The 26,388-nt window shown below is 36.9% G+C and overlaps 1 protein-coding gene across 2 annotated transcripts; it reads left to right on the top strand.

Moving 5' to 3' along the window:
- Nucleotides 1-36: 36 nt before the first annotated feature.
- On the top strand, nt 37-24,413 carry CFAP210 (cilia and flagella associated protein 210). 2 transcript variants are annotated; one of them, XM_006059981.4, is made up of 9 exons: nt 37-193; nt 1,845-2,071; nt 5,042-5,215; nt 5,311-5,504; nt 10,034-10,190; nt 13,804-13,943; nt 16,346-16,538; nt 17,205-17,369; nt 24,050-24,413. In XM_006059981.4, the coding sequence occupies exons 1-9, from the start codon at nt 145-147 to the stop codon at nt 24,392-24,394; spliced, it is 1,644 nt and encodes a 547-aa protein (XP_006060043.3). In that variant the 5' UTR covers nt 37-144; the 3' UTR covers nt 24,395-24,413. The 2 variants fall into 2 exon arrangements, with proteins under 2 accessions (XP_006060043.3, XP_025131140.2); XM_025275355.3 differs by lacking the exon at nt 37-193 and adding an exon at nt 2,984-3,063 and having other exon boundaries at nt 1,941-2,071.
- The last annotated feature ends 1,975 nt before the right edge of the window (nt 24,414-26,388 follow it).

The following is a 26,388-nucleotide window of genomic DNA, read 5'->3' on the forward strand; positions in this document are numbered from 1 at the left end:
CGTTCCTCGGCGACGATTACCGTCACTTCCTGTGGCGTTGCTAAGCAACTGCGTGGTTTGGCGAAAACTCTGCCGCCTGGAGGCCGCGGAGCTTTCTCTTCAAATCGCCTTTCCAAGCCCGAGAACGCCGCGGGCACCCTAGAGATGCTGGTGCGATTCGGAAGGCGCAGTGGACAGGCGAAGGAAAGCGCGGGTGAGCTAAACTGGCCCATCCCGGCACAGGGACTGTTTCTGGTTCCCAAGCACTGGGGGAGAGGCGAGGGTACATTACCTTCTGAAACGGGTTGCACCAAATAAAAACAGCACTGTGGGCATCGTCGGGCTCCGTGTAAATTAGACAGTTTTGACCATGGATGGGTGGGTAGGTGGGAAGTTTACAGAAATAAGGGTAGAGAAAAGAAGTCAGAAACTTAAAAGTTGACTAGCTGGTCTGGATATCAAGCTGCGCAGTTGCAGCTCCAAAAGTCTGGTGTTTGCTGAATTCTCTCGCACTTAAGCTTTGTTATTCGTTGAGTGACTTGGAATGTATTTTGGAAATATAAGTGATCTCATTAGAATCTTGTGAACCTACTGAGTGCTCTTAGGAAAGTGTCTGAAGAAAAGTCTCATTTTCTTCAAATCTAGAATGAAGGTAATGTCTCACCCTACGGCATATACTTTGATATATCAGAGTGTAAAAATAATGCTGTTTAAGGTGGATTAACTCACATGACCTTTTATAAAAATTTGATTTTGTAATAGAAGTAGCTAGAACATTTAAAGAACTCTTTATTACTTTGAGTGATTTTGGTTTCTTAAGTCTGTAAATTCCCAATTAATGTTCTCATGGTAACATTAGAACCTTGGGAACTTATACTATCTTCATGTCAGTGCTTCTGCTGCTGCTAATTCGCTTCAGTCGTGTCCGACTCTGTGCGACCCCATAGACGGCAGCCCACCAGGCTCCCCTGTCCCTGGGATTCTCCAGGCAAGAACACTGGAGTGGGTTGTCATTTCCTTCTCCAATGCATGAAGGTGAAAAGTGAAAGTGAAGTCGCTCAGTCGTGTCAGACTCTTAGCGACCCCATGGACTGCAGCCTACCGGGCTCCTCTGTCCATGGGGTTTTCCAGGCAAGAGTACTGGAGTGGGGTGCCATCGCCTTCTTCGTGTCATTGCTTCAGTAGCAATCAAATCCCTTGTGCCAAGTGAGAGCCAGCCATTCTCCCACCCAGTGGGCACTAGTGCGTATATATGCTGTGGAAAACTTAAGAAGTACCAGCAGAGGATCATGACATGTAGGAGACAGTACTCAAGGGGCATGTATTGAAAAAACACAATTATTCTCACATATTCACTTTCTTGTATACAAAGTACTGCACTGGGAGTTCCCTGGTGCTGCAGTGGTTAGGACTGGATGCTTTCACTGCCTGGACTGTTTGCAATCCCTGGTGGAGGAACTAAGATTCCCACAAACCTCAGAGAGCAAAAAGGAAAAAAAAAAAAGTGCCGTGCTAAAATATTTACCTGATAGATTTAACTCTGGCAGTTGGTCCAGAAGTTTGCATCTGAGCCTCACTGCTAAATTATATCTTCATTTGGAAGATATTGATACTGAGATTCCAAGAAGTTAAATAACTTGCCCAAGTTTACATAGTAAGGAATTGACTGAGCAAGGACTCAAATTTATGTCTTCTGATTTTAAAATCTTATATATTTTCCACTTAATCCCAGCTGTTCTTAAGATAACAAGAATAAAATTATTCTTTGAAACAACTTCCAGATAGTATGCCAATATAGAAATGTCTATGAAAAATCACTTAAACTCTTCTTGAAAGCTTTTAACTCATTTTTAAAAATTTATTAGAAATGAAGAACTGTGAAGAAGATCAAGTTCTCTATCCACCTCTTCTGCCTACCAAAGTAGATCTCCGGCAGGTCACCATACTTCCACACAATGAGTGGGAAAGGATTCGAGATAGCCTAGACAGTTTGACAAGAGAAGCAGCATGCCTTCGTGCAGAAAGAAAAGCAAAGAAAGAAATGCATTTACGATCCCAAGAAGTGGTAAAACACTGGACTAATACATATGCAGTAAGTATTAACCATCTCGGAGTACACGTACACTGAAGACTTACTCTTCTTAGTACTCTTTTATAAATATTTTAAAGATGCAAAATAGCATTACAGTGCATTGAAACACATTTTCAACAGCTTTATTTAGGTATAAGTGGCATACAGTAAACTGGATATATTTAAAGTGTACAATTTAAGATTGGACATGCTTATTTACCCCTGAAACCATTATTATAATCAAGATAATGAACATATAATTGCCCCCCAGAAAGTTTTCTTGTACCCCATTTTACTTCCTCTCATTCCTCCCCATGCTTCCTCCAGTGTCTCCAGGCAACCACTGATCTGCTGTCTATTATAAATTTAACTCACACTATTATTTGGAAATTCTTTCATGTTTTGTATCAATTATTAATTCATTTTATTGCTGAGCAGTATTCCATTGTATGGATATAACACAGTTTGTTATTATGCTCAGTTGTTGATGGATGGACATCAAGCAGATATTGACATTTGACCTGCAACAGAAAGTAAAGACAGTTTTATGAATTTTACTTCTTTTCCAATCTGGGTGTCTTTTAGTTCTTTCTTTTTCTTTTTGCCTTATTGTACAGGAATGGATGTTTGATTTTTAAAGTGCTTTTTTTTTTTTTTTTTGCTTGTCTCTGTTGATGTAATCATGAAGTTGTAATTCTTAATTTTGTTATATGGTGAATTGATCAGCATTCAAACATTGAAGCAAGATTGCATTCCTGGGATAAATGTCTGCTGGTTATAAGTTATCTTTTTGATGGTTTCAGTTTGTTAAAATGTTAATTTTTGCATATGTGTTCATGAGGGATATTGAACTGATGAGGGATATTGAACTGATTGAACTTCTTGAAATGATATTGGTTTTCTTGAAATGTCTTTGTCTGGTTTGGATATCAGGGTAATGCTGGTTATTGTTATGATGGAGGATTGTGCAGAAACACAGGTCTCGAAACTGAGGAACCAAGGAGCTTCTTGAGGTATCCAGGCAGCTTCATCTGCCGTTGATTTGTCTGCCATTCCATCTTTTTCTAAAATGATATATCTCTTTGCTGTGCCCTTCTCTGTGCATCTGTAAGATTCTCTACCTAAAAGGTACAGTAACCTGCATTTTAGTGCCATGTACATGAGTGGGAATCTACTTCAAAGTGGGGAGGTATCCTCTGACTCCTTTTATTATTTCACCTGGGGAGAAATGCTGGGAAAAGATATTCTCATCCCCCTACAACACTTGCCTGGATCATTGAGGAACTGAGAGGCAGGAATTTTTCCTGTTTTCTAGTAGAATTTTTAAAACTCTGTGCAAGCATAATATCTGCTTAGAGAGTTCTCACTTTTCCCTACCCCCCCAACTTTGCATATTTCCTCACTATATTGCAAGGTACATTATCTATCTTTGGGAGGGGACACAGAAAGCTTGTCTTTCCTTGCTTTAGGAACAGTGTTCATAATTTATGAATTCTCTTTTTTCTAAAAGAGGGAAGAGTTACATCATGACTGATATCATATATGTAATATAATATGTGACATTCTGAAAAAGGCAAAACTTACAAGGAAAGAAAACAGATCAGTGATTCCCAGGGGGTACAGGTCGGGGGAATAGTTGACTCTAACAGGACATGAGGGAATTTTAGGGGAGGATGGAACTGTTCTATAAATGACTATGCATTTGTAAAACTGTATGCTAAAAGAGCGTATATAACATATACTGTAAAAAATTTGATTGTAGAAAAGCCCTTGGTCCATAAATAGATGGGGGTGTGAAATATACTCCCTGTTTTTTTTTTTTTTTCCCAGAAGTACCACACTACACCTAATACTTTACACTTTCATGGGTGTTAAAGAAGAAAAAAAATGTAGTAAGTGTAATAGAAACATAATAATAAAAACTGCAGTATAGGCACAGGGATTGGCAAAATGATTCATCAGTAGAGAGAGCCTAGAAGCAATCCTGTGTTATACATGGGAGCCTGCCATGTGCTAGAAATGTCATTGCAAATTAAATGGAAAAAGATGGAAATTCCATAACAGATACTGAAATAATTGGCATATGGAAAAAATGAAATTATATCCCTATGGTACAGAATATACAAAAATGAATTTCAGCTGGATTTAAGACCTAAATGTGGAAAATAGAACATTTAAAAATAAATCATAGGATAGCTTCAAGGTTTCAGGGTAGGTGAGATTTTCTTAAGATGTAGAAAGTATGACCCATAAAGGAGAAAATGACTTCATGGACATGAGACATTGGCTACCTCCTCAGGGGTGTAGAAGAACATGTGAAGTATGCTGTTGTTGATTTTTTAAAGGGCTTCCCTGGTGGCTCAGTGGTAAAGAATCCGCCTGCCAATGCAGGAGACACGGTTCCATCCCTGATCCAGGAGGATCCCTCGTACTGTGGAGCAATCGAGTCTGTGCTCCGCAACTATTATTGAGCCTGTGCTCTAGAGCCCGGGAGCCACAGCTACGGAAGCCCGCACGCCCTAGAGCCCGTGGTCCCCAGCAAGGGAAGCCACTGCAACGAGAAGCTCGCACACCAAGACGAGAGGGTAGTCCCAGCTCACCGCAGAGAAGAGCCCTCGCAGCAATGGAGACCGAGCACAGCCAGAAATAAATAAATAAATAAAGGGCCCAAAGTAGCAATATTATTTATTATAGAATGGAATTATGGAAGTAAGTGTAAGAAACTAAGGTAAGTGTTTATCTTAGAGATTCCAGGTACAAATTAGGATTGGAGGGAGAGTTCCATTATATACTTTTGTAATATTTTGGGTTTTGAACCATGTAAATGTATTACCTAAAAAATTCAATTAAAGATTAGCTCATAAGTATAACCTCATATTTATTAATGGTATGTGCAAATACAATACTCAGGGAAAGCTCTAATTATAATGTTAAATTTTGTAAGGTTAAATTACAAAATGAAAACAGACTACTGCTTTTATCTTTTTGTAGGGGATGAAAGAACAGAAACTTGAAGCCAAAAAGAAGCGTGATGAAGAAATAGAAGCAGAAAGACAAATTCTTGATATAGAAGAAGCAATACACAAACAAGGAGAAAGGAAAAAGGCCATTGAACTTGCAAAGCAATACCAATTTTACCAGACAGAACGAGTGAAAAACTTTCATGTACTACTTGGGTTTTCTTACATTTTATATATATTTAACATATCTGTATATAACTAGACTTCATTTTCTTAAAATATTGCAATTTTTTTTTGTAGTCAGGACTACTTCTTAGTAGAGTTATGAAAGAACGGGATGCACAGATTGAATTCCAAAAGAGTAAAATAAAATCAGATAAAAAATGGGAGGAACAAGTGAAACTCAATGTTGAAAAAGCTTTTAAAGAAGAACGAGAAAAAGCAGAAAAACAACGCAGAGAAAGAGTGGCTCTTGCTAAAGATCATTTAAAACAGTATGTATATATAAATTACCTTTTTTTTGTACCTTCTTTTTCTTGTAATGGATATAGCTTTTTTTTCTGATTATAAAAGTAACGTATGCTGATATACTCAATAAATAGAAAAAAAATACAAAGAAAGAGGTTAAGAATCACTATTACTCCTTTGGTGGCTTAGTTGCTAAGTCGTGTCTGACTCTGCAACCCCATTCACTTTAGCCTACCACGCTCCTCTGTCCATGGGGTTTTTCAGGCAAGAATACTGGAGTGGGTTGCCATTTCCTTCTCCAAGGGATCATCCCAACCCAGGGATCGAACTTTGGTCTCCTGCATTGCAGGTGGATTACTTCCTTATCTAAAGATAATATATTAGTTACAATTGTTATAATAATGCCACACAATCTGGTGGCATTCAACAGTAAACATTTATTTCTCATGTGTGTGTGGGTTGTTTGGGCTTGGCTGGGCAGCTTCTTTTCAAACTGTAGGACAGCTGGGTTTGCTTGTTACTGCAGGAAAGGCTCTGATCCTATTCCATGTGGATCTCCTTTTGAGGTCCAGGATGAAGGGACAGCAAGCACCAGGGGAAAATTGTTTTTACGGTATTGACAGATGCAAAAGAATGAACCCAAGCTTGCAAGCACATGGCTAAACCCAAAGAAAGTCAAAGGGTAAGGAAATACACTTGGCCTACCATGAGTCTCAAGTCACATCACCATGCTGACTTCAGTGGGACAGAGCCATAGACTTACATGGAAGTGAGGAGTGAGGGAGTCCATCTTTTTGAACAATAATCTAATCTAACACAATAATTTGCTATTGTCTTGGTATGTAGCTATATAGATTTTTTTGATGTTAATGGTAGAGAGAGTCTCATTCACTGAAGTATAATTTATATTTAATAAAATCCACTTTTTAAAAGCATATTGCTGGGAATTCCCTGGTGGTCCATTAATTAGGACTCTGTACTTTCACTGCCGAGGTACTAGGGTTCAATCCCTGGTTGGGGAACTAAGATCCCGTAAGTCATGCCCTATGCCCCCACAAAGCATACTGCTGTATAATCACCTCCAAATCAAGATGTAGAACACTTGACTGCCTCCAAAATTCCCTCACGCTCCTTTGCATTAAGTTCTGTCCCCCACCCTTGGCCCTTGGTAATCATTGATCCACTGATACAGACTTTTTCTCTGAGCATGTATACTCACATTTTATAAAATAAAACTAGATCTACAGTATTGTTTTATGAAATGTTTTTTTCACTTGCCAGTAGTCTCTGTGATCAGTCTTGTCTGACTCTTTGTGGCCCAATGGACTGTAGCCCACCAGTCTCCTCTGTGGAATTTTTCAGGCAAGTATACTGGAGTGGGTTGCCATTTCCTACTCTGGGGGATCTTCCCGACCCAGGGATCAAACCTGTGTCTCTTGTGTCTCCTGCATTGGCAGGCAGTTCTTTACCACTAGCACTACCTGGGAAGTCCCTAGTATGTCATGAAATCTTGCCATGTTGGTAAATGGAAATCAAAGCTGATTTTTTTTAAAGTAGCTATTACTGTACACATGGAGAGGAGAATATTTGGGTGTTATTTTACTTACTTTTCTAAATAACTGACGCATGCACATAGGAAGAGGCACAAAGGGGATTTAGTGAAAAGCCTCTTCCTTGTCCATCGGCCACCTTGTGTGAGACCATTTTCTTCATACTATAGTTCAAATGTATCAATATATACATTGTATTAATGTATCCAAAAAAATAATAGTTTGTGGACATTTTTACCATTTTTAAAGAAAAAATATTTTTATACTTAAGTATTACATCATTAATTCATTCATCTTTAATTATTTTTAAATATAATTAAATAAAATAGGATATAAATTAAAAATCACCAGAAATGCTGTGATCCAGATTAAGCCCTATTAACATATGAGTGTATATTCATCTGCTCTTCAAATTTTTCTTTTAAATTTCACAAACTATAAATGAATAATCAGAGAAGGCAATGGCACCCCACTCCAGTACTCTTGGCTGGAAAATCCCATGGATGGAGGAGCCTGGTAGACTGCAGTCCATGGGGTCGTGAAGAGTCAGACACGACTGAGTGACTTCACTTTCACTTTTCCCTTTCATGTGGTCACACAGAGTTGGACACGACTGAAGCGACAGCAGCATAAATGAATAATATGCCTGTTGTTTCAAATTCAAGCAATATAACAAAATTTGGAGTAAAATTTAGAATTTCTTCTTTATTTCCACTCTATTCAATGTCTTTAACTTTCATTTTGCTCTTCAAAAATAGCCATTATTAGGCTTCCCTGGTGCCTTAGTGGTAAAGAATCCACCTGCCAGTGCAGGAGACACAGGTTTGATCCCTGATCCAGGAAGATCCCACATGCGGCAGAGATAGTAAGCCCGAGCGCAACAACTACTGAGCCTGTGCTGTAGAGCTCAGGAGCCAGTAGTGAGCCCTTGCACTGCAGCTACTGAAGACTGAGTGCCCTAGAGAATGTGCTCTGCAACAAGCGAAGCCACCTCAATGAGAAGCCCACACACTGCAACTAGAGCGTAGCCCCTACTCCCCGCAACTAGAGAAAAGCCCATGTAACAGCGAAGACCCAACACAGCCAAAAATAAATGAATAAAAAATTTTAAAGTATCCATTGTTAAGAGTTTTATAGCTGTCACCTCAGAATGTTTTATTGTAGTTACTAATATTTATGTTCAGGACAATCTCTGTCCATGGGATTTTCCAGGCAAGAATACTAGAGTGGGTTGCCATTTCCTCCTCCAGGGGATCTTCCTGACACAGGGATTGAACCCACACCTCTTATGTCTCCTGCATTAGCAGGCAGATTCTTTGCCACTGAGCTACCTGGGACGTGGAAGTGTATGTTAATCATTGATTAATTGATTAAAAGGTGATAATGAGTATTTTTATATATTAGATATTAATTTATTAGACATATTGCAGATTTTTGTCATCAGTATTTGGAAAATATGGCCTATTTTATTGTTTGTCTTCGATCAGTATGAGAATCTGCCTGTGACTCACAGTGGGCATGATGTTCAGTCGCTCAGTCGTGTCCAACTCTTTGCGACCCCATGAATCGCAGTACGCCAGGCCTCCCTGTCCATTACTATCTCCCGGAGTTCACTCAAACTCACGTCCATCGAGTCAGTGATGCCATCCAAGCATCTCATCCTCTGTCATCCCCTTCTCCTCCTGCCCCCAATTCCTCCCAGCATCAGAGTCTTTTCCAGTGAGTCAACTCTTCGCATGAGGTGGCCAAAGTATTGGAGTTTCAGCTTTAGCATCATTCCTTCCAAAGAACACCCAGGACTGATCTCCTTCAGAATGGACTGTTTGGACCTCCTTGCAGTCCAAGGGACTCTTGGGAGTCTTCTCCAACACCACAGTTCAAAAGCATCAATTCTTTGGCGCTCAGCTTTCTTCACAGTCCAACTCTCACATCCATACATGACCACAGGAAAAACCATAGCCTTGACTAGACGGACCTTTGTTGGCAAAATAATGTCTCTGCTTTTGAATATGCTATCTAGGTTGGTCATAACTTTCCTTCCAAGGAGTAAGTGAGGACAGGGCAAATAAGGGACTCTGTGATGCCAAAATCCCCCCAAAGAGGATTTTTGATCGACACCCTTAAAAAAATTATTGTAAAGACACTTAAAAAAGTAAGATGAGGTTGATTACATCAGGGAAATCCCAAATGTAAGCTTCTTGAGGGCAGGAACATGTGTTGATTGGCTGGGCAGGATACGTGGATGCATAGACACAGGTAGCTCAGGCTGGAGCTGTCTTGCCAGTATGCTGAGGATTGACCACCAAATGTGGGCAGTCAGAACCTGTGATAAGCCACTGATAGTGCATGCTCCTGGTGGTGATGGTAGGGGGCCTGAGGGTGTGGGTTGAACAGAGCTGGTGCTAAATCCAGGTCGGAGCTCTGCAGTGAGGAGGCTGCTCAGGCGTCTCTGAGGAACTCATACGCAAGCCTGTGAGAGAACCCGCGCTTGATGACTCACCAGTCAGAGGCATCAATAGTTGGTGTTAGCCAGGGCGAGGATAACAAGCAAAATGGCCAGCAGGGTAAGGAAATCGTCGCCTTTCTTCTGTCAAACCCCATTTTCTGAGGGGCCAGGTCCAGAGCTTAGATAGTGTCTTGTAGTGCTGAAATCGAAAAGCAGACAGGATTAGGGACTCTTCCGTAAAACAGTGCCACCATTTCAGCATACTGTCTGTCGTTCAGTTAACTGGTTCTTTCTAAAGGAAAGAAACATTTGAATCTGTTGTAGGACTTAATTTTGGTGAGTAATGAAACATATTTGAAGAAAGAAATATAATTGGCAATCCTGGGATAACCAAGTTTGGATTTGGTTTTTATCACTGCTCTTTACCTATCTGTTCTTGTCCCCAAAGAAATCCTGAAGTTTTCCTTTACAGCTTCAAATCATCCCAGTAAGAATCTAATTCATATCTTTATATTCTATTTTTCTGCTTCACTCTTTAGTTGTTTTTTTTTTTCTTCAGAATAAAAGAACATGAAGAGGAAGAAGAAAGAAGAAGAAAAGAGGAAGAAAAGGATGCTGAGGAAATAAAGCGACAGAACTCATTATATGAAATAGAAATGAAAAAAAAACAAGGAAAGAAAAAAGAAGAGATCAATGAAAGCAGGAGACTATTTTTTGTAAGTAGATAATACTCAGAAATGTATCTCTTCAAGAAATATACAAAGTCCAATACCTCATTTTCAGTATATTTTTTATAAACAATAGTGGAGTAGAAAACAAGTTTACTATTAGGTTGGGTTTCTAGGTATACTTTGAGGGGAACTATATTTGCTATTGTTTCACATGTATGTGCTTTTACTCATGAACAAGAATTAAGAGAATGAGACTTTTTGTCAAATGAATTTTCTTATCTTTAAAATGAGAGCTGTTACAAGCAACGAACAGGGTGATATATGTTCAGTGTCTGCTGCACTATTAATTTGTGCTCAATAAATGGTAATAATTGTTTTATGGTTTTTATAATTTATTTTGTAATTTTTAACATCCTTTTCTTTATATTTTTTTATTCTTAAGTAACATATTCATTGCTGTTGTGTCTGACTTTCACGAAGTTACATACATCAAGATTTAAAACATCAAGCATCACAAAACGCTTAGAGTAGCAGTCCTTGCTCCACTCCTTCTGCTTCTTGGAAAATTATATTCTAAATAATCTACATATTTTTTAAAATATATGAAGCTTTTGAGATATGTATCTTGATTTATCAATTTTAAATGTTTTCTATCTCTCTGCCCTAAAGAGGATTTAGCTCTTTTCCAATACTACCCTCTTCTCATTCTCCTCCCTAAATAATCAGGGTATAATTTTAGTTTAATCATTATTATGATTAAATGAATATTGTTCATCAAAGAGTTAATATACTATGACTGTATTTTTTGCTTCCATAAATATGTTTCGGTGATTAATTGTCATTGTTTTCATTTGCTTTAAAGTTGTATACATCAATTTTTTCTATATGTTCCATGTTCTGTCAAATGGATGATACTAGTTTTCAAGTGTTCAGCTAAGTAATATTAAATTATCTACGTTATTGGTTTTTTTGGTGCTCCCACATCCAGAGTCCCCCGTCCTCTGCCTTCTGGACTGTTCGCTCTCTGGGCCTGCTGCTCAGCTGCCATTCTGGGCCTTCCCTGTGCCAGTTTCCTGGGTCACAGCTCCTATTTCCTCAATCTTAAGCCTTCCTCTTTCTTGGTTTATTCCTTCATCTTGCTGAAATACATCTTTGAGTAGCTTCTGAAGAAAGGCTACAGAGGTGAGATTTTTGACTTCTTATCTGGAAAGGTTATCATCTAAGGTAATGCTTGCCTTATAGTTTGGATGTAGAATTCCGGGTTCAGAATTCAGAGTTGTGTATTTACAGTTTCTTAATCACCTAGCTTTCAGTGTTGCTATTGAGTAGTTTTATTCCATTTATGGTCTTCGTCTTATGTGTGTAAGCTACTGTGTTTGGCTTTTTCTTTCCTTCTGTTTCTCTGGAAGCTCTCAGAGTCTAAGATTTCACAGGGACATACCTTGTGTAGGTCTTTTTCATTTTGCTAAGCACTCAGTTGATGCTTTAACCCATAAATGTGTCAAGTTTTATTTCTTCTATAATTTTGTCCCTTTCTATTTTGTTTTCTCTCTGGACTTTCTGAAGTGATGCTCTAATTTTTAAAAAATAGTTTCTCATATTATTAGTTAGGGTACAAGCATATAACAGAAAATTTGAAAAATGTAAAAAATTACAAAATAAATTGCAACAGTACCTTAAAAATTAAACCTTTATTTGAAGAGCAGAGCTAATCATTCCAAGGCTGATATGATTCCTCCAGAATCAACAAGGAATGAGACAGCTTTTCTTTTTTTGCCTTCCTGTTCTCAGAACAGAGGTGGCTTCTGTTCTCAGGATTGCCTCATGGCCTTGAATAGCTGCTGGAGCTCCCACCCTCCTGACCAGACTCCAGGCAGCAAGAAGAAGAAAGGATGAAGGACAGAAAAGAGTGTTCTAACTATCTTTTCTCCTTTTAAGGAAATTTTCCAGAACTCCCACTTAACAATTTCCATTAAATCTCATTGGTTGTAATTTAGTGACACCTCGCTGAAAAGAAAGCTTGGAAATATAGTCTTCTAGCTGAGAATATTGCCACTCTGAACAAAATCTGGGTTCTGCTACTTATGCAGAAGGGAAGAAAGACTCTTTGGTAGGCAGTTAATTATTCCTGCCATTTTTGTTTTTTTTTTTTTTTACTTTGAGAGTTATCCTCATCTTTGTCTTCTAAATCTTCTATTGAATTTTTAATTTTAGTGATGAAAGTTTTAATTTCTAAGTATTATAGAATACTAGTAATATCATTTTTATTCCTTTTGCATGAAGTCTTATTCTTGGTTCATGAATATAATATTTTTATCTCTCCAAGTCACTTTGGAATAGGACAGACCTGTTTTGAATGCTAACTTGGCTACTTACTAGCTATGTGACCTTGGCTTTCAACTTGAGGCTTTCAACTTTTAAAAAATCAGAATTAACTTTGTGTTAATTATACTCTTTGCTATTATAAAAATCCTTATGAACATTACAATAATTTAGAAAAAACAGTAAAATAAAGCTTTTAAGAAATAATTCAAAGCAATCACTTTTAAGAGTTTGATATTTTCATTACCTTTTCATGTCAACTAATCTATCTCCTAACCAGATTACAGGCTTTTAAAAGTAATATCCCATAAAATAGAAGAGTACTTAAACATAGTAGGTACATAGTAACCTTGAGTTATAAATATGTTGTAATAATAAATAATTGCACCTAGTAACTTTTACCTTGAATTCCCTTCTACTTTTGGTAACGGAAGCACTGATGTATCCGTATATCCCAGCTGTTGTGTTTAAAGGCACCTATTATTGTGATGGCTAACTGAGGTCAGGTAGTAGAATATATGCTCATATGAGCAGATTTTTAGTTTAAAAAATGACCTAGTTTAAAATTTTTTATTAGAATATACATCTGTATAATTTTTTGTATATGTATAAAAAGAAAGCCTAGACAAGAAATTAGTTTCAGAGTAATTGAGCCTGGTGGGTGGAATTAGGCATAGGAAGATAGTAATGTGGTAGGAAAAATTTTACACTATGTGTGTTTTTAAAATATTTTAAATTTGTATAGCATAGGACTAGATTAACTATTCAAACATTGAATGAGATTACGATATATTTACTGTATTTTTAATTATATTAATAGTATTGTTTTAAATTACATAGTTGTAAAAAAATGAGATATTTGAAAAGAAATACAGAAAATTAAGAAGATGTAAAAGTCATCTATAATCTCATACCCTAGAGACAACTACTGTTAACATTTGATGCATTTCTTTCAGGTATATATATTCAATATAAACTTATATGTGCATGAAAAACTAAAATACACTATGGTAATGCTTTATATTCTGCTTTTTCCTCATACTTACTGATTGTTATTTATATCTTCCAATGTCCTTGAGAGCAGTTTAACTGTTTCTCCATCACTGAATATTTAGAAGTTGTTTTCAGTTTTTCAATATTATAAATAACTCTGAGATGAATTATATTGTACATGAAATTTAATGCCCAGCTATGATTATCTCCTTGAGATAAATTTCCAAGAGAGAAATAATTATATAAGAAGCTGACCATTTGATAGATTCCTATTAGATATCTATATGTTGAGACTTTGCTTTGTGATAACACAATTCCCCTCTCCCCCCACACACACACCCAGGAACATTTGAATGATAAACATATCATCAAAGCTGTAGAACAGCAGCAGCAAGAGGAAGAAGATGAAAAGATTAGAAAATTTATCAAAGCAAAAAAGCGTCTTACACAAATGGGGAAAGAGAAAGAAGCTGAAACACACAGGTCAGTGTCTAAAATAATTTTTTTGTTTAATAAAGTACTATCTGAAATTATTTTATTTTAAATCAGAAGTTGTGATATGAGAGTGCAGTCTTTAGGAATAAAGATCTTATTATTTTATGTATATCAGGGCATTTAGCGCCTTGGTGATTTCAGCTTGGAGCATGTGAATTGGGGTTCCGTTGGAATATTGATGTCATCTATGTGGTTCAGTCCAGTTCAGTCGCTCAGTCATGTCCAACTGTTCGCGACCCCATGAATCACAGCATGCCAGGCCTCCCTGTCCATCACCAACTCCTGGAGTTCACCCAAACTCATGACCATCGAGTTGGTGATGCCATCCAACCATCTCATCCTCTGTCGTCCCCTTCTCCTCCTGCCCCCAGTCCCTCCCAGCATCAGGGTCTTTTCCAATGAGTCAACTCTTCGCATGAGGTGGCCAAAGTATTGGAGTTTCAGCTTCAGCATCAGTCCTTCCAAAGAACACCCAGGACTGATCTTTAGGATGGACTGGTTGGATCTCCTTGCAGTCCAACGGTCTCTCACGAATCTTTTCCAACACCACAGTTCAAAAGCATCAATTCTTTGGCACTCAGCTTTCTTCACAGTCCAACTCTCACATCCATACATGACCACTGGAAAAACCATAGCCTTGACTAGACAGACCTTTATTGGCAAAGTAATGTCTCTGCATCTATGTGGCAGATGACTGAAAATACTGAACATCTCTGCTTTAGGAGATGGGTATGAGAGCTGTATAAAAGCTGGAGATGGCTTTATGAGCCATTGATATACAAGTGGCAGCTGGAACTGTGGGTACAGGTGAGCTCACCTAGGGGGAGTAGATAAGAAATGAAGGTGACATAGTCCCTATGGAAATCCATAGTTAAAGGTCAAATGGAGAACAAAGATAATATGAAGACCAAGGAATAGTTTCCAGAGAATGGAGGAAAAGCAAAGAAACTGCAAAGGGTGGGGGTGTGTTTGTGTGTGAGAATTTAGTAAGGAGAGAGCAGTCATCAGTGTTAGATGACTAGAGGGAGAGAGTTTTAAAATACAGCACTCATCAGATGTAGAGGTCATTGCTTACCTTAGTGAGCAATTTGGGATGAGATGAGTGAAGATACAGCGTCTTTCTGTCTAGATTATGCTTTTCACTTGTGCAAAACCCTCTGGTGGCTTCACACCACACTTAGAGTGTTGATTATGGCCCATAAGGCTCTGTACCCATCCTAATTCCCAGTGACCCTAACTCCCTCTCCCAAACCTCACCTCTTACTGTTCTCTTTCTTTCCCTCTTCATCACTTACACTGAATTTCTCCTGTACCCTCATTGGGAAATGCTCACCTCCCTTGACTCTTTCAGATCTTTACTCAGATATTGCCTTCTCATTCAGGACATCCCTGTGTTATTTAAAATTATAACCCCACACCCCACATTGCTCATCACTTTAACTGCTTTCTTTTTTTCCTTGGTGCTCCAATACTATTTTAATTATTTAGTTTGCTGTGTCTCTACCCCAACTATTGTGAAAGCTCCACAAAGGCAGAGATTTTTAATGTTTTTGTTTACTTCTATGTCCCAATAGCTGCAATAGTCCCTGGCACATAGTAGATAATCAATAAGTCTTTAGAAAAACACTTGTTTTTGAAAGCCTAGGTGAAATGTGACTTTTTCCACGAAGGCTTCCTTTTTTCATTTGCTCACATCACTGTCTAGGTTTATTGTGGCATTTATCACCTTTTGCCTGCATAGTTATTTACATAACTGCCTTTTCTGCACTTTATTTTTTTATTCATTAATTTTTGGCTGTTCTGGGTCTTTGGTGCTGTGTGGGCTTTTCTCTAGTTGCAGGGAGCAGAGGCTGCTCTCTAGTCATACTGCGTGGGCTTCTCATCGCAGTGGCTTCTCTTGTTGTGGAGCACAGGCTCTAGGGCATGTGGACTTCAGTAGTTGTGGATTGGGCTTAGTTGCTCCATGGCATGTGGGGTTTTCCCGGACTAGGCTCAAACCTGCGTCTCCTGCATTGGCAGGCAGATTCTTTACCACTGAGATAGCAAGGAAGCCCTTTTCCCACTTTAGATTGTCACTTCCTTGGGGCATGCATTGTGTCCTTTCTCTTCGTTTCTCCAGTGTTGCTTCACAAATTCACTCAGTGATCAGTAAATATGTCACAACTCAAGTTAAGTTTTTGCCCAATTTCCTAAACCAAAACGCCCCCATTCCTTTAACAGACAGGTAGTTATTGTTGATGATGTGCCAGGCACTTTGCTTGGCCCTGAATGAGAGAGAGGACTTAACCCAGTACAAAAGGAAAGTTAAATTTATCTTCATTTAAAGTATATTGGCTCCATAACAAAACCATTCTTGAAGACTTGACTAGTAAATGGTTATTTTGTTACAGGCTAATGGAGGAACGGAGAGAAAGAATAAATAACTTCCTGAGTAAGCTAATGAAAGAGAAATTTGACAATGAAGATTTGATTATTGCTAGAGATATTGCAGAAGCTGAAGCTGAGTGGGAAAAAAGAGAAAGAGAAAAGTATGAAAAAAACAAAGCAGAATTAAAAGCAATCGCAGAACATAGAGCGCTTGTGGTAAGCAATTCACTAATGACAAGTAAAAATCAAACAAAATTGAGCCCTTTGCTGTACTTTCTCCTAACTTATTCCCTCTGCTTCTCTAACAAAAAACTAAGAGATTTGAAAAACAATGTATAAAATTATCTTCCAATATTCTTGAAATCAGATCCTGTTTACTTTCTAACAGAAAATGACATAATTACAAATAAGATCTTTATAGATGCAAAGTAATAGTCTCTTCTGTTTCAGAACCATCTGAAATGTAAAAAAGTTACTTTCATTTGAATGTTTTTAAGATAAACCAAGTAAAAATTACCCCATTGTGTTTCTGTGTATCTTAATACTTCAGAATTTAACTCTTACATGACTGACTTTCATAAGATTTAGATAGTTTTTAAGCATTATAGCAGTTATATAATGCTATAAATGTTTCCCTATTTTGAGATGGTCTTGCTTTTCTGTTCCTCTATTTTTTTAAACCAATATCATTCTACTTATGTTTTCATTGTTTCCTGATATTACTAGAACAAAAAGTAAACTGGCCATGTGTGAGTCACCCCAATTTTTGGCCCTTTCATTGCACTTGGCTGACTTTCCCCTTGGAACTTTCTAACTTCAAGGCCATTGGTTGCTAAAAATGGTGTTTTTTTTTTTTTTTTTCTTTTGCCTTCTATCATCTAGATGAAGAATAAAGAGGAAGAAGAAAGACAAAGGAAAATAGAGGCTACAGAACAAATGCTAGCTATCTTAAAAGCAGACCAGATTTTCTGGGAGCATGAAAAGGAAAAAAAGCAGAAAGCTGATAAAGAACGTCGAGAAGTTCAGGATGCCCATATTCAACAAATGGTAATCATTCCTAAATGTTTATACTTATAAATAAATATGTAATATAGATTTCATGAGTTTTGTTTCCCAGAAGAACAGTTTTATAAAGTAAGATTAGACGGTTGCTATGGTTATGACACAATAAAATGTACTACAAATGTGAAGTTTCTTTTTATCAGTATTGAAGTTTCCATACTAGGTTTATGTCTTTTGTACAGATATTTATCTTTCTTTAGTTTCAATTGCGTTTTAGTAAATGTGAAAGAAAATACAAATGCACATGGCAGGCCATGATGCTTCTTTTACTTTTCCCCCTCTTTTATAACTATTATCCAGAGAATATGTTGATTGGGATCTCATAGGTTTCATATTTGAGGTGAGTGGTGGTCCTGGAGACTTTAGAACATGTATGCAGGACTGGGCATGTAATTGTTTGTTTCTGAAAACTGTTTTCCAGAATAGCTCTACCATTTTCCATTCCTCCCAGCAATGTATGCAAAGACAAGTTACTCCACATCCTTGCTAACACTTGTTATTGCCATCTTTTAATTTTTAACAATTCTAGTGTAGTGTTATCTCATGGTGTCATTTTGCATTTCCTAACAACTAAAGATGCTGAACATCTTTTCATGTTCTTTTTAGTTGTTGTGTGCCTTATTTTGTGTTTACTTAAATCTTTTGCCAGTTATTTAGTTGGGTTGCTAATGTGGTGAAATATGCATAAAATTTACTATTTTTAATCATACAGTCCGAGGGCATTAAGCACATTTATACTGAGGTGCAGTTGTCAACACTATCCATCACCATAACTTTTTCATCATCCTCCTCTGAAACTCTGTGCGCTTTAAAGAGCAACTGTCTGTTCTACCTTCCTCCCAGTTCCTAGTAACCACTGTTCAACTTTTTGTCTCTCTGAATTTGCTATTCTAAGTACCTCATATTAGTGAAATCATACAGTATTTGTCCTTTTTTCTCTTATTTCACTGAACGTAGTATCTTCAAGGTTCATTCATATTGCAGCATGTGTCAGTTTCATTCCTTCTTGATGATGAATAATATTCCATTGTACATATACATCAGATTTTGTTTATCCACACATCCATCAATGGATATTTGGGTGGTTCCCATATTTTGGCTATTGCAAATAATGACTCTATGCACACTGCTATATAGACAGACACCTGTTTGAGTTCCTGTTTTCCATTCTTTTGCTTATATACCCACAAGCAGAATTGCTAGATCATATAGTAATTCTGGATAGTTGTTTTTCAGAAATACCATAGTTTTCTACAGCAGTTGCATCATTTAACGGAGCCACCAGCAATGTTTGAGAGTTCTACCTCCTCCAAATTCTCAACACTCATTTTCTGTTTGTTGTTGCTTATCATAATGGATCTGAAGTGGTATCTCATGGTTTTCACATGCATTTCCCTCATGATTAGTGATATTGAGCATCTTTTCATATACTTATTGGCCATTTCCATTCAGGCTCAAGACTTCCTTTAGCACATTTTATGGCACAGGTAGGCTAGTAATAAATGTTTTTATGGAGAAGTCTTTAATGTTGCTTTCGTATTATTGGATACGAAATTAACTGGATGTCATTATTTTTTCAGCCTTTTGACTGTTTGTTCCAGCGTCTTCTGGCCTTCACCATTTGACTGGAAATCTGTTAATACTGTTTGTCCCCTGTATGTGATGTGTCATTTTTCTCTCGCTCTCTTGCTCATTACAAGCTTTTTTATTGTGGCTTCCTGCAGATTGACTGTGATGTGTTTTGAGTTTTTCCTATTTGAGATTTGTGGTGGATCTTGGATGTGCTACTTAATATCACGAAATGTGGGGAGCTTTTTACTATTTCAAGTATTTTTTCCTGCCTCTTTATCCTTTTTTTCTTCAGGGACCCAGTTTGCACATGCATAAAGACATCTGATATTGTACCAGGAATCTGACATTCTGTTCATTTTAGTCAATAATTTTCTTTTTCTTCAGATGGGATACTTTCTATTGACCTACTTTCAGCACTGATTCTGATGCTGAGCTCCCCTAGTGAGTTTTTCATTTCAGTTATTGAACTTTCAACTCTACAGTTTTTTTTAATATATAGCTTCTAATTCTGTGATTCCCAATTCACTTGTTCTGAGCATATTTCTTTTAATTTACTGGATATTTTCATAACTGCTTTGAAATCTAATTGCCAGAGTCAATATGTAGTCTCATTAATAGGTGTAACTTTTTTAACTATTCAAGTTACAATTGTTTCTGTTGAACTTTCTTTCCTGAAAATAATATAACATTTTCCTATTTCTTTGCAGTGATTTTTGGTTGAAAATCAAACACTTTATATAGACTATGTTGCAGATTCTGTTTTGTTCTGAGGGTTGTTTTAGTAGGCAGTTTCTTTCCCTGGATGCAAACTATGAAATCTGCCTTCACCACAGTACCTCTGATGTCTTTGGTCACTTTTACGTTTTAAAGCCTGGATCCCTAGGGTTCTTTCCTCACTGTACTGGTTTTGTTTGACAGTCATCCAGTAATATGGGTAGAGGTTTATGTTCAGACACCTTTAGCCAGTAAAGCTTTTACTCCCATGCCTGCTATGAAAGCTGTGTGCAGGTTGAGATTGGTAGTCCAAAAATTCTCCTGTGTGGATGTATTCTTATCAGTCAGGAATGTGTGTAGATTTACCATTACAGTTTTTCTCTCATTCCAGAATCTCCTCCTCAAATTTCTAGCTATTTTGTCACTTGGCCCAAATAGAATCTGCCATCATTGTCCAGTAATCTGCATGTTTTTACCACCTGAGCTAGAGGGATAGAATTGCCCTCCAGACAAGAAAGTTATGAACTTGTACTTCCTACCTTCTGATCTAGTTTTTCATGAAAAAACACTTCTCAAGCAGTAGCCTGTGCATAGTTATTTACCAATGCTCTGAAATGGTTGGCTTTAATAATCAACTTTTCTGTGGAGTTTTGCCCAGCCTCATGTGGCCATTATCAGAAGTAGGATCTGCCATATTATTTTGAAGCAAATACCAAATATCATTATCATTTTATCAATGTATATTTCAATGTATATATCAGTATCTATCTCTAAAACCCAGGGACTCCTTCAGTTCAGTTCAGTCGCTCAATCGTGTCCGACTCTGCAACACCATGAATCGCAGCACACCAGGCCTCCCTGTCCATCACCAACTCCCGGAGTTCACTCAGACTCATGTCCATCTAGTCAGTGATGCCATCCAGCCATCTCATCCTGTCGCCCCCTTCTCCTCCTCCCCCCAATCCCTCTCAGCATCAGAGTCTTTTCCAATGTGTCAAATCTTCGCATGAGGTGGCCAAAGTACTGGCGTTTCACCTTTAACATCATTCCTTCCAAAGAAATCCCAGGGCTGATCTCCTTCAGAATGGACTCGTTGGATCTCCTTGCTGTCCAAGGGACTCTCAAGTGTCTTCTCCAACACCACAGTTCAAAAGCATCAATTCTTCGGTGCTCAGCTTTCTTCACAGTCCAACTCTCACATCCATACATGACCACAGGAAAAACCATAGCCTTGACTAGACGAACCTTTGTTGGCAAAGCAATGTCTCTGCTTTTGAACATGCTATCTAGGTTGGTCATAACTTTCCTTCCAAGGAGTAAGTGTCTTTTAATTTCATGGCTGCAGTCACTATCTGCAGTGACTTTGGATCCCCCCAAAATAAAGTCTGACACTGTTTCCACTGTTTCCCCATCTATTTGCCATGAAGTGATGGGACCAGATGCCATGATCTTAGTTTTCTGAATCTTGAGCTTTAAGCCAACTTTTTCACTCTCCACTTTCACTTTCATCAAGAGGCTTTTTAGTTCCTCTTCACTTTCTGCCGTAAGGGTGGTGTCATCTGCATATTTGAAGTTATTGATATTTCTCCAGGCAATCTTGATTCCAGCTTGTGCTTTTTCCAGCCCAGTGTTTCTCATGATGTACTCTGCATATAAGTTAAATAAGCAGGGTGACAATATACAGCCTTGACGTACTCCTTTTCCTATTTGGAACCAGTCTGTTGTTCCATGTCCAGTTCTAACTGTTGCTTCCTTACCTGCATACAGATTTCTCAAGAGGCAGGTCAGGTGGCCTGGTATTCCCATCTTTCAGAATTTTCCAGTTTATTGTGATCCACACAGTCAAAGGCTTTGGCATAGTCAATAAAGCAGAAATAGATGCTTTTCTGGAACTCTCTTGCTTTTTCCATGATCCAGCAGATGTTGGCAATTTGATCTCTGGTTCTTCTGCCTTTTCTAAAACCAGCTTGAAAATCTGGAAGTTCACAGTTCACATATTGCTAAAGCCCGGCTTGGAGAATTTTGAGCATTACTTTACTAGCGTGTGAGATGAGTGCAATTGTGCGGTAGTTTGAGCATTCTTTGGCATTGCCTTTCTTTGGGATTAGAATGAAAACTGACCTTTTCCCAGTCCTGTGGCCACTGAGGAGTTTTCCAAATATGCTGGCATATTGAGTGCAGCACTTTCACAGCATCATCTTTCAGGATTTGAAATAGCTCAACTGGAATTCCATCACCTCCACTAGCTTTGTTCGTAGTGATGCTTTCTAAGGCCCACTTGACTTCACATTCCAGAATGTCTGGCTCTAGGTAAGTGATCACACCATCGTGATTATCTTGGTCGTGAAGATCTTTTTTGTATAGTTCTCGTGTGTGTTCCTGCCACCTCTTCTTAATGTCTTCTGCTTCTGTTAGGTCCATACCATTTCTGTCCTTTATCGAGCCCATCTTTGCATGCAAGGCTCTTAAGAATTAACATAATCACAATTGTTATCACATCTAAAACATTCAAAAAAATGTAACATTTAACATTCAGTGTTTTCTCAATTTCCACCAGATTGTCTCATGAATTATTTAGTTTCTTGAGGATGAAACAGGGTCCATATATTCTATTAGGTTGATTGATATATCTTTCAAATTTCTTGTAACCTGTAACTCTTCCTTCATCCCCATTCTTCTTGTTCTTATTCTCCTTGTCTTCATTGTTTATCTTGCAATTTGTTGAAGGAACTGGGTTTCTTGTCTTTTATTATAGTCTGGATTTTGTGGGCAGCCATGCAGGGTAGTATAGTTCCTTACATTTCATGCAAAATCCAAGGTAAGTCAGATTCAGGCTGCTTTTTGCTGAAAATCCTTCATAATTGGTGTGTATTTCCACTAGGAGGCATGTGATGACTGTCATCTCACTTTCTGTGATACAAGCAGACTTTGGTGATTGTTACCTAGATTTAATTCATAGGTGGCAAAATGTATTTTCTCCTTCCTTCTCATTGATTGCTTAAGTTTTCAAATAAATTTTCATGATCGGCAATTGGTTTCCCTTAAATATAATTTTAAAAGACAGAATAAATATTTGATTTTCACTTGAGTTTTCAAATAATTAGCTAACATCTCCTAAGGTATTTGTTACTTTACCCCCCATGTGATGATTTTTAGGATTTTAAACCAATCAATATTTTACAAATCTGTATTTGATGTATATAAAGTTTGAGGTACCAGTCATATGATCCATTATGGTTGTCCTTTCCTTCCACTCTCATTTCCTTTCTGTACTTAAAATACATTTATCCCTGTTCTCTCAATGTTTCTACAAAACTGCTACCAAATCAGTTTATCCCAATTGCTCCTTGTCAAGATCCCAAATTTCAGCATTTTACCATTGATGAGACAGCTTTTAGCCTTTTTAAAAAATTCCTAATGTTATTTAATGTCATTTTCTATGTTTTCAAACTCCTGGTGTCTGTCCCTATTCAACAAATAGCATAAAAGTCCTAGTGTTGAAATACAGCATTCTAATAAAAATTTGGTATTTTGTATTGAATACAAAATAGTTGTTCTATTTCATCACAAATTTCAGTTTATGATTTTAAGCTGAAGTGTCTGGCTACTGATTTTGAAACATATTTGCATGAATGTTATAATAATATATTCACAAGTGATTTTTTTTTTATAAACTCAGCACTTCTTAAAATGCATGGCATACAATGAAAAGCTGCCAACCAAAATATAGAAATCTTTAAAAAGCCATTAGTCACTTCATGTAATATAAACAGTTTTTGTAAATTATAAAAAGAAAAAAATGAAATGCTAGTAAACTAGTTTTTGATAGGTTGCTTATTCTACCTAGCTTCTGATCAACCTACATTGATAAATGTCACTTGTCCAACTTCAGATTCTTAGGAAACAGAGAATGTAATTAGTTTAACTTAATTCAGATATTCATTGGAGATTTAATCTTATGTGGCTGGGTCACACAGTGTATGTGGCTGGTTTGGGATAGAAGGTTTGGATGCATCCTTTCAGAACAGCGGATGGACTGGGACAGTGATTGGTATGCCTTCTATACTTGTGAAAAAACACACCTTATAATTGGTAGAAACAGGCTTTTAAACTTGGTTATTTTAATCTTAATTTCATGCTATATTATTTGAAGATGTACAATCACATAGTAAGGTAAGCTTCACTGAGCCACTGCTTTGAACATATTGTGAGAAGCATGGGAGAATTTCTGAAATAAATTATGTAGTTAAGTCAGGACTTGTCAAAAGTCAATGAATTTAAAAGCTCTATCTACAACTTTATATGCTATGTGTGTTTAGAAAATTGACCAATTTTCTAAACATATCAGAATGTAATTATATTTTCTCTTTCCCAAACAGGCCAAACATAAGTTTAATGCACTGCAAGCAAAACAAGCAGAATCAGAGTACTGCAGACTTACTGAAGCACTTGTGGCTGAAAAGGAGAAGGAATTTCAGGATTATGCCAGAGAAGTAATCGAATCTGAGTCTAAATCGACAAAGAAATATATTTATCCTCTTGTAAAAGCTGTACAGGAAGGACCTGGAGGTGGTCGTGGACCAGTTTTAGTGGACAGAGGTGGACTAAGACCCAGCTATCAGGCAAATGATATCACTGGAGTCCAGCTCCCTTTTTATAACTCTCAGGGATCGAAATATAATAATTTTCAAAAGTCTAAGGGAAGGCTAGGTTTTACATGGTAGAAAAAAGTTTATTTTTAAGATTAAGAAGACTAATTTGTAGCTAATCTGAGCTACACACTCAAGTGAATTATATTGGTTATATATATATATTGGTTATATATATATAACATTATAATTTGTTAATAAAGCTGCTTTTCATCTAAGTACAATTATGTCTGACCTAATTGATTCTTCCCCACTCAAGATTAAGTCCGATTCTCTTTTTTATTCTGATAAAAGATATATACAACAAAATGTATAATTTTAGCTATTTAAGAATATTCAGTGGCATTAAGTATATCCATAGTATTTTACAACCATTACCATTTATCTAGTTCCACAAGTTTTTCATTGTTCCAAACAGAAACCTGTTATCTGTACCTGTTAGTACACAACTGTTCTAATCCACTAATTCGATAAAGCACAGCTAAAACCTGTGGCAAAGATGTAAACTGGAACTAAAACATTTCGGGTTACTGAGAGGTCTTGGGGGTGGGGAAGGTGTAAAAATTATGAATCAGCACTACTTAAAAAGAAATACAGTATTACATTAGGAAATATGTTTAGGAAAGAAACCTAGAAAGCAATGAAAATAGAAAACACAAAGTGAAACTAAAAGTATTTTAATACATAAATCTGTACAGTCCATATGACACACTCACATTTTACATATTCTCCTGGCTTAATAAAACATTTAAAAACACTCCAGAATTTGAAAATTTAATAATATTCACCTACTAACACATATAAATCACTGAATGGTCAAAATGTTTTTATTTAAGCATATATATGTTCAGTGACTCTCAAGTTAACTAGGTTCATTTTCCCTAAAGATGTCTAATTTAAATTAAAAAAAAAAACAAAAGAAACCAAAAACTAGACAGTATGTTTTATAAAACTTAGTTAACATTTATATGGCTTTATAATGGTAAGTGTTATATTAAAACTAGCAGGCACAGAATATAATACAATGTTCCCACTGCTGAGAAATTTGGAGGAATTAAAAAGCAAATGGTAGCATTCCAGTAGATAGTAATTCCATGTATAACCTTAAAAGTTTGCTGAGGCAAAAGACACCTTGCAACATGAAGCATTATGATTAAACAATTACACTAAAACTTATCCCTAAACCTGGAAATTGTAACTGCTGGCTAAATTCTTAAAAGAAGTTCACTACTGTTAAGACTCTGCTCAGTTTTTTCCCATTACAATTTCTGTATCCTTATGGGTAAAATAAAAGTATTAAATGATTTATTTCATTATTAGCTTTTAATAAAAATAAAGTCCAAATAAACTAATACAATCAATAATTTAAAAAATACAAAACAAACCATTTGATAGTATAGTTTATTTAATACAATGTTTTAACTATAAAAGTTGATACAGTTTCAGAGTTTAAATTCTGTAAAATGCAGTTTGCATAAAACAGTTTAACAGTTACTAGACTAATGATAAGAGAAGCAGCATTTTGAAACTAATTATACAACTGCAACGTTTTATTCCTAAATTTCATTAAAAAAATATACATCACAGTGACTTTTGAGCTAGGAAAAGAAGTACATTTTAACCTCATTTGTTTTTCCCTTCCACAAAGAGAGCAGCCACAACTTTTAACATCCTCACATACAAATACCCAATTAATTTATCCTTCAAAATACTATAAACACACAAAGGGGGAAACAAAATATACAGCATGTGCTTTTGGTAAACATAGGTATTTGCTTGAAAAAGGTGGTGGGGAAACACCCCAATCAATTCCACCATTCCCCTCTATACATGAAAACAAACAAATCCCCTAACAACTCCCTTCTTCAACCTTCCTGGTGGAATTTTTAAAAATTTGTGGTTTTTCTTTTCCTTTCGTATTTACTTGTTGTGTCACAACACAGGCCAGAATTTACATTTGCCTCAATCCTTTACAGGCAGCTGGGAACTCACTATTAGCCAATGTTCCACTGCTGGAGTTTATTTTTTAAACAAGAATTTGTAGCAAAACAGATCTTTTCACAATAAAA

The sequence above is a fragment of the Bubalus bubalis genome, chromosome 2, assembly GCF_019923935.1.
Source record: "Bubalus bubalis isolate 160015118507 breed Murrah chromosome 2, NDDB_SH_1, whole genome shotgun sequence".
Classification (NCBI taxonomy): Eukaryota; Metazoa; Chordata; class Mammalia; order Artiodactyla; family Bovidae; genus Bubalus; species Bubalus bubalis.

Bases quoted from the DNA above. Each gene is read 5' to 3' on its own strand.
- CFAP210 (XM_006059981.4), top strand. From the start codon at position 145: ATGCTGGTGCGATTCGGAAGGCGCAGTGGACAGGCGAAGGAAAGCGCG. The intron at 194-1,844 runs GTGAGCTAAACT...AAAATTTATTAG, and splicing joins ACAGGCGAAGGAAAGCGCGG to AAATGAAGAACTGTGAAGAA. The intron at 2,072-5,041 runs GTAAGTATTAAC...ATCTTTTTGTAG, and splicing joins ACTGGACTAATACATATGCA to GGGATGAAAGAACAGAAACT.